This window comes from Parambassis ranga, chromosome 4 (assembly GCF_900634625.1).
Source record: "Parambassis ranga chromosome 4, fParRan2.1, whole genome shotgun sequence".
Classification (NCBI taxonomy): domain Eukaryota; kingdom Metazoa; phylum Chordata; class Actinopteri; family Ambassidae; genus Parambassis; species Parambassis ranga.
In genome coordinates, this window is record NC_041025.1 from 23,113,135 (window position 1) to 23,121,684 (window position 8,550).

General features: G+C 46.0%; 1 protein-coding gene across 1 annotated transcript in view; it reads left to right on the forward strand.

Annotated features, from left to right (window-relative positions):
* The window catches only part of adcy1a (adenylate cyclase 1a), a 32,348-nt gene extending 24,013 nt beyond the window's left edge, over positions 1-8,335 (forward strand). Inside the window, exons 13-20 of the mRNA XM_028404093.1 lie at positions 684-958; positions 1,167-1,293; positions 1,983-2,099; positions 4,381-4,527; positions 4,870-4,968; positions 5,692-5,806; positions 7,765-7,889; positions 8,006-8,335. Of these exons, the coding sequence (XP_028259894.1) occupies positions 684-958; positions 1,167-1,293; positions 1,983-2,099; positions 4,381-4,527; positions 4,870-4,968; positions 5,692-5,806; positions 7,765-7,889; positions 8,006-8,335 (1,335 nt within the window). The remainder of the gene's footprint in view (positions 1-683; positions 959-1,166; positions 1,294-1,982; positions 2,100-4,380; positions 4,528-4,869; positions 4,969-5,691; positions 5,807-7,764; positions 7,890-8,005) is intronic.
* The last annotated feature ends 215 nt before the right edge of the window (positions 8,336-8,550 follow it).

Sequence of the window (8,550 nt, forward strand, 5' to 3'; positions counted from 1 at the left end):
GAGGACCACATTTGATTGAAAGCTTTGATATTACAACAGTCGTTATATGTTGATGTATATGTACTGAAACGATACGATGTTAGAAGGGTTAGATGTTGTTGCTCCGGCAGACGCCACCGTGTTGTTTACAGCCCTACAGTGGTTGGCAGAGTAACGCATCACAGCTGAGCAGATGGTGCTGCCGAGTCTCCAAAGAATAAAAACAATAATTGTCACACTGTAAGTTACCCATTAACATATTTTAAACGCAAATTGGCTGGAGCCAGCATCAGCTCCAGTCCTCATTTAGCCTCAAACCTGTGCAAGAGTGTATAATAAAATCTACTATAATAAAATCTACAAAATATCAAAAAAGAAAAGTTTTATTAGAGAGAGACAAAACCCATGACTTTCACTTTAATTCACCAGTTTTAGATCGACAGCCATGCTTGTGAGTCTGTGAGTTTTGTTTTGGGCTAATTGCTAATTGGACTAGATGCATGAATGTATTTTATTAGCCAATATTAGCCATATCCATTTATTAACATGCTAATACAGGTGTTTGTTGAATTTTGGTACAAACATAAAACGATGTGTGTACATGTTTATTTGTATTTGACCTCTAGGGGGCGCTCTCATCTGTTCTTGTGCAGACCCCCTCCTGAACCTTCTTCTTCTGTGTAACCCTGTTCACGTCCTTCCAGGTGGGCTGTGTTCCTTGGGGCAGAGTTGAAGTAAACTCCAACAGTTCTGTGGACGACGTCCCCGCCGACGCTCTCGGGCTCGACCCCGCCAACAGCACAGCGGTGGAGAGAGCCTGTCCCAACATGGCGTACGCCCTGCTGTCCTGCGTGGCCGGCACCCTCACCGTGGTGCCCTACCTCCGCGTCTCCTCGCTCCCCAAGATCCTCCTGCTCCTCCTCCTCTCTGTCACCTACACTGTCGTCATGGAGACCAGTGGCTACCGACAAGCTGTGGGGTAAGACAGCATGTGTTTGTTTATTTATAGTCAGCAATACAAGTGTGTTATCATCATTTTTATTAGTCTAAAAATCATATTTGTGTCAATGTTATGGGGCTGTTTATACCCTCCACTATGTTTTCATATATATTTAAATGTATTTTTTGTTTTTTTAGTTGTTTTGTTTTCTCATTTTATAAATATGCATCCTCCCTGCCTCCTCCAGCGGTGGCTTCCTGCACACACGAGGTTATGATCCCGTGCTGGCGGTCCTGTTGTTTTCTGGCGCACTGGCTCTTCACTCGAGACAGCTGGACCTCAAACTGCGGCTCGACTTTCTCTGGGCTACACAGGTGTGTGTGTGTGTGTGTGTGTGCTTCCATACATAGCAACCTGGTGCTGAGAGCTGTGTTGTAGCATCGTTCAGAGGGTTGGCGCCTATGTTAAATTATTTTAATGTGATATTTAGAGGTGGCAGCAGTTCAGGTGGAGGCGCAGGCTGCCCATCGATCGCGTGGACGGTCGTTTCAATGTCCTTCAGCAAAATACAGAAACTCATTTGCTCCCAAAGAGTGTGTGTGTCTCTGAGAAAAAAAAATAGTTTTAATTAAAGCCTCGGCTGGATCGACGTGATGTGATGTGGAGGTTTCAACACAGATCGACTCATTTAAAGCAGAGTTTTTATTTTTGATTCACTGTACTGCAGCAAACTGCTCTGTGTATACGCACAACAGACACACAACACATTCTGTGCAACTTTTGAATTTATTTTGGAGCTTAATCTGCAGTAAACAGGTTGATGTGATGCCTGTGTTTCCCTCAGTTTACATGCTCGGTCTTGTGTTGTCTCAGTGGATCATGAAAGGCTGCATGCTTCTATTTTTAGAACCACAGTGACTGTCGGCCTTGTTTGTAAATCATTATCTCCCCCTAGTGATAAGAAGAAGCTATTACAGCTCCACTCTGAGCCTCATGATGTTTGACTCCTCTTCATCCTCCTGTGTGTGTGTGTGTGTGTGTGTGTGTGTGTGTGTGCGTCCAGGCGGAGGAGGAGAGGGATGACATGGAGAAGGTGAAGCTGGACAACAAGAGGATTCTCTTCAACCTGCTGCCGGCTCATGTGGCTCAGCACTTCCTCATGTCGAACCCCAGGAACATGGTGAGCGTCTGTGGCGGGCGCGCTCAGAAACATCAGTTTAACGAGCTTCTCCGAGCTTCCTAACACACACAGAGGGGCTGGTTTCAGTGGTTTTACAGGTCGGGTTTTTAGACATGTGGCCAACTATTTTTTATTGTTTATTTATTCTCATATTTATGAACTATACTATACAGAGAGTTATGTTTTTCCTAAAGCAGAAAAATATTAGCTATACAGGAAAAAACACCTTATTTATTCTATGTTTAACAGTTATACTTGAACCCATATTTAGAACATTTTATCTTAATGATTTCAGCAGTTTTTATGACCCGCTGCATCCACTTCCAGCATGCGTGGATGTTATTTTAAAGAGCTTTACTAACAGTGTGTGTGAGATCATCTTCTCTTTTATTACAACACATAATGTTTAAACAGCTTTCAGGCAGACTAGGACACTGATCATGTGCAGCAGGAGCATTGAAGGAGGCACATTTCTGCTCCTTGTGGTCAGTAGATGGGTGGTGGTCATCATGGAGGCCCACCAGGCCCTTTATCTAAACCTAACACATGCATTTAGATAAGTGAAAGCAACAGGACATGAAAGTCTGGAGCAGGTGAATATTGATTGCTGCTGAGCGATGTGTGCAGGAGAAGGGTGTTTGCAGGATGGTGCTGCTGCTGCTACATGATCAAGATGAAGAGCGGCGTCCCACCTGTCATCTAACAGCAACAGATTTTAAACCTACGGTCCTGCACACTACACCTAAATAAGTATGATAAATAAAGACACAGGACACTGATGAGGAGGCCACGAGACACAGACTCATGAACTCATCTAATCTAGTGAGAAGTAATCTGATCTCACCTCATTACAGTCTGAGGCTGAGCCTGAGGCTGAGCCTGAGGCTGAGCCTGAGCCTGAGCCTGAAGCTAAAGCTGAGCCTGAGCCTGAGCCTGAAGCTAAAGCTGAGCCTGAGCCTGAGCCTGAGCCTGAGCCTGAAGCTAAAGCTGAGCCTGAGCCTGAGCCTGAGCCTGAGCCTGAGCCTGAAGCTGAGCCTGAAGCTAAAGCTGAGCCTGAGCCTGAGCCTGAGCCTGAGCCTGAAGCTGAGCCTGAGCCTGAGCCTGAGCCTGAGCCTGAGCCTGAGCCTGAGCCTGAACCTGAGCCTGAAGCTGAAGCTGAAGTGGGGTCTGTGCGCCTCCCCTTAACTGAAGAGCAGCTTCCTCTGTGTTTGAGAAAATATTCCAGTTGTTTGGGACAATGGCGCCGCTTCCCCGAGCATGTGTTGTGGTGTTAAAGTGTCTGTATCCACTGATTGATGAACATCCCCTCTATTGATCTTTGCTTCCCTCAGCAGGAAGGGATGAACACATGCCGCCCTCAAGCTTGTGAATCAGGACCTGCTAACCACACCAGCACAAGTATTAATGCAGAAGCAGCAGATGCTGTGGTCTGCAGCTTGATGGATATGAAGTTCGTTATAACACATTTTTAACTGGAATTAGTTAATAAAAACGTTAAAAAGATGCATTAACGATCAGAGCAGAGGGATCATCTGAGGCTGCGGCTGGTAAACACTGAGGGCAGGAAGTCAGGAAGTATGTTCGCAGCACATCGGCGATCCTGTGGAGCTACAGTGTATAGAAAGGCTTCCTCTCTTTCCTCTGGGCTAAAGTTCACCCATACACTGTATTCATAACACAACGCAGTGGGACTCAAAGCTGCCTGGAATTCAAAGTTTCGCTAATCTGACATTATCATGGAGTAAATGTTGTTGTTTACCTTAAAAATTATTGAACTTTTCTGCGTTTTTCTGAACTTTCTGCGACTCTTTTATCGGACGTTTCATGTTTTAGATTTGTCTTATTTCCAAAAAAAACTCTCTGATTTAGATCAAAGGGGTTCAGTTCAAACAAATGACAACAAACATGCGCTCACCTTCCACTTTATTAGGGACTGCCTGCCTCACAACATCCCAAAGGTGCTGGATGGGATGGGGCAGGGGCGGGGCGAGGTGAGGTGAGGTGAGGTGGGAGCCGACGCCATCTTAATGGCCCTTAGTGGGCCAAGAAAGGACCACAGGGCCGTGGACACTGAGGAGATGGTGGTGCTTGGAGTGAGCTGGATCCATGTGATCATAAAGACAAAATACTTGCTTTTTTCGTTATGCTGTTTGAGTCAATCATGGCTTCCCGGTTACACTGTGCAGGATTATTTTTTCTTTTTTTTTAATTGTGTAGAATATAGTTTGTTGTAATTTGTGTGAACTGACCCTTTAATGCTTCCTCCCGGTTGTGTGATCAGGACCTGTACTACCAGTCCTACGCTCAGGTCGGTGTTCTCTTCGCCTCCATCGCCAACTTCAACGACTTCTACATCGAGCTGGACGGGAACAACATGGGAGTCGAGTGTCTGCGGCTGCTCAATGAAATCATCGCCGACTTTGATGAGGTGAGTAAAAGCCATCCATAAATCCTGAACTTTAAACTCTGTGTGACCTCCACTGCATCATGTGCTCAAAGCTGAGGGTTAAAAATAACCCCTCTGTGTTTATTGATGTAATATACAGTAATAAGCAATGGTGGTGGAGGATGGGTGGGTTGGTCTTTCAAAATAAGAAATGACTTACAGATGGCCCGTCTGAATCTGTAATCAGCTAAATGTAAAGCATTAATTTACTCCAACGTGCTCGATGAGCACATTTAAATTTACTCCACCACAACCTATAATACATATGATCCTAAAGTGAGGCTGATATGATCTGAACAGCCGCCATGTGTCCTTCTCCTCCAGCTGATGGATAAAGAGTGCTACAGGGACATTGAGAAGATCAAGACCATTGGCAGCACATACATGGCTGCAGTAGGGCTGGTTCCTACAACTGCTTCCAAGGTACACACACACACACAGAGGAGCTAAATTTAGCCCCTGTGCAGCGTATTAACTCCTTGAGAATGTGCGTGGCATTCAGACAGACCTGTTTTTTTTCCAGGTAAGTATTTGTTGATATTTAGAAACATTTCGTCACGTTTCTTGCTGTAAAATCCTCTGCGGGGGCTTAGCTACGTCGGCAAAGCTGACAAACAAAGAAGTGCTTTCTGCTTCTTCTGTGCATTTCTATGGAACAAACACAGCGGCTGTCTGACTTTGGGGGAAACCTGGTGCGCGCCCTTTAGATTTTTATAGGTATGATCAGAGAAGCTGGAAGCCGAGGCTAATATGATTATTGTTTCTGCTGGAGTCACTGTTCATGTGGTATGAAGTCCTCTATGTGAACAACACCATCACGAGCGAGAGAACTCAAACACACGTCAGAGATTTTTAACCATTTCAGTCTCTATTAATCATTTTTTTACTCTCACGTCCCTCGTAGAAATCTGCAGATTCAGCAGATAAATGCTGATTTCTTGTCATGTGGCTGCTGGTCACATGACATCCCAGATGCACTGTGGAATGTGGATGTTTTTACCGCCAGAAGCACATGTTTTGGTGACTTTTTGAATAAAAACGGGTAAACAGTTGTGATCTTAGACCTCCTCTGTGATGCAAGTGTGTATCTCAGGGGTTCCGAGGGTTAATGCACTGTGTGTGCGTGTGTCTCGGTGTTATTTGCAGGCGAAGAAGTCCATCACCTCACACTTATGCACGGTGTCAGATTTTGCCATCGAGATGTTTGACGTCCTGGACGCCATCAACTACCAGTCCTACAATGACTTTGTCCTGAGAGTTGGTGAGTGAACACACACACACACACACACACACAGTGGCCTACATTAACCTAGCAGTCTGACCTATTGCACTAGGACCCGTGACCTCTGAGTGCCGGTAGGTTTGGTGGGAAGTGCATCACAGAGAGAGCGTTCGCTGCAGGAAGCTCGTCACACTGAGGCCTGAAGTTCTGGGTTCCATTGTGTTGGGTATCCTGTGGGGAGCCTGCGACAGGAGCCCGTGTTTAATCCCAGTGTAACCTGGTGTACACAGTGCCATCCTGTCTGCAGACTGTGGGGCTCCGTGTGTGTGTGTGTGACCTGACCCTGCAGAAATGTAACTTTTGGGCATTTACGCAAAGCTGGATTTCCAGAAAGAGAAGAAAAACAAAAAGGCTGCATGTGAATCTGTTCTTCACCCAAATCCTCCAGAGCTGACTGTAAATATGAGACCACAGGTCGCCGGACACCTCTGGTTTAACAGTGTGCAAAAACAAGTCCTCTCCATCATTAACAGTTTAATGTAACTAAGTATTTGTACTTCGTTACTGTACTTTGTAAATTTTTATGTATTTATACTTAAGTAAAAATAATAGTGCATACTTTATACTTTTACTCCATTACATTTTGCAGCTGTTATCTGTACTTTCTACTCCACTACAAATTTTAAAATGTCTGTAGTTACAAGTACATTTATGAATACAGTTCATACAGCTGTGCTGGACTGATGTGAGGTCAGACTCTGCATGGAGGTGGTGTCACGCTGCCAGCTGTGTTTCTATAATGAGCCTCAGTCATGATGCCGGTGCTCTGGCTCAGTTAGCTAACTAGTTAGCTGCTGTCTGCTAACACAGGTCCATCCATTAATGTCTGATGAACATGAATCATAACATGAATCTACAGCAGGAACACTGACACAGTAAACATGCTGAATGCCTGTTTGTTATCAGCAGCCTCTCTGTTCACTTGATGCCCACAGCCTGCCTCATGACACACAGACCTGTCCATAGCTGCTTCTGGAATGAACATGTAACTACACATTAACTACACGTTGTTAATTTTAATTTTAAAGGTCGGGTAGGAGATTTCATTCTGATGCACTTTTTGTTAAATTAGTTTAACTTCTCTTTACAATCCGATAGCAACCAATTAGTTCGGCAGTTTCTCATTAAAACGAAGAATATGAATCATCTGAAGCTATAAAACATAAAAACATCAGCCAATCCTCCGGGTGGACCCTGCACGGAGTATTAGCTGGTTGTCACTCTCTTCCTGCTCTGCGCGCACCAGAGAGGTACGTGCATGATGGCCGAAGTCACAGACCGCAGCTCGTCTTCAGGTGATGCGTCCATGTGATTGGGAGGCGTGGCTTCGGGGTGAGCTCCGAGAGAAAGGGGCGTGTGTTTACTTTCCAAATCTGGCTGACTCTCACTGAGTTTTCAAAATCTCCTACCCTGCCTTTAAGATGATTTCTTTGATTTTTTATTTTATTTTAACCTTGTCAGATCCTTTGCAATGAAATCAATAATATATATTCAGTGTGTGAGTACTTTTACTTTTAATACTTTAAGTACATTTAAAAGTACTTAAGACTTTTACTTAAGTAGGATTGTTGATGCAGCACTTCTACTTTTACTTGAGTATATATTTTGCTGGGTATTTGTGCTTTTACTTAAGTACCAGGCTTCAGTACTTCCTCCACCACTGATCATTAATGACAAGCTGCAGGCTTCAGAAGTCACAAAGTGTTCAACTAAAGCTGCGTCCCAGTCCGGTCCATCACTTTTTAGGGTCCCCCCGGAAACATTTCTATGTGTCATCAGCCTCCCATTCATTTCCCAGCTAAAGTCCACTGGAAGATGTCTTAAAAAACTAAGCAGTAGGAGAAAGAGGCCGCCGCACATTTCTCTGTAAATGAAAAGAGTTCAGTGAACAGTCATGTGTGCTCTATGGTGATGTGGGCGCTTGTGTTCATGTTCAGGTATCAATGTGGGTCCGGTGGTGGCCGGAGTGATCGGAGCCAGGAGGCCTCAGTACGACATCTGGGGTAACACGGTGAACGTGGCCAGCCGGATGGACAGCACAGGAGTGCAGGGAAAGATACAGGTGAGCTCCACGTGCTGCTGCTGCTGCTTCTACAGCCCGCAGCCTAAAAGCTAGCTGCTTCCCGTCTTCATGCTAAGCTACAATGTTGTGGTGGTCGATCCGTGTTTCTCCTTCAGGTGACCGAGGACGTCTACCGCCTCATCACCGACCACTACGACTTTGTGTGCCGCGGTCAGGTCAGCGTCAAGGGCAAAGGCCAGATGCTCACTTACTTCCTGGAGAGGCGCAGACAAGGCAGCAGGCCGCACCAAACCCAGCAGCAGATCAGCAACGCCGAGCGACGGTCCAGCACCTTCGCCCACGGCAGCGTGTGCACCAGGCTGAGCCCCGCCCCCACGGTGGCCACCTATGCCACCATCAGGACCCCGAGCCCGAGCCTGGCCAAACCAACAACGTCAACCAGCACCACCAGGTACCTACCCTCTGTTCCCACGGCAATGGTGTGACGGATGCTGTCTCCCTAGTGACCGTGGAAATCAGGAGTAACGGAGTGGAGGCGGGAAAAATTGCTGTAGCAGAGAAAGTTTTTCTCCACTCTTCTTCTACCGTCTGAGTAATGCAGGGAGGCACTGATCGTCCAATGGGAGGCCTGGACTCGGGCCTGGACTCGGGCCTGGACTGCGATTTGCATCGAGGCGGACCCTCTACAACTAAAGCCCCA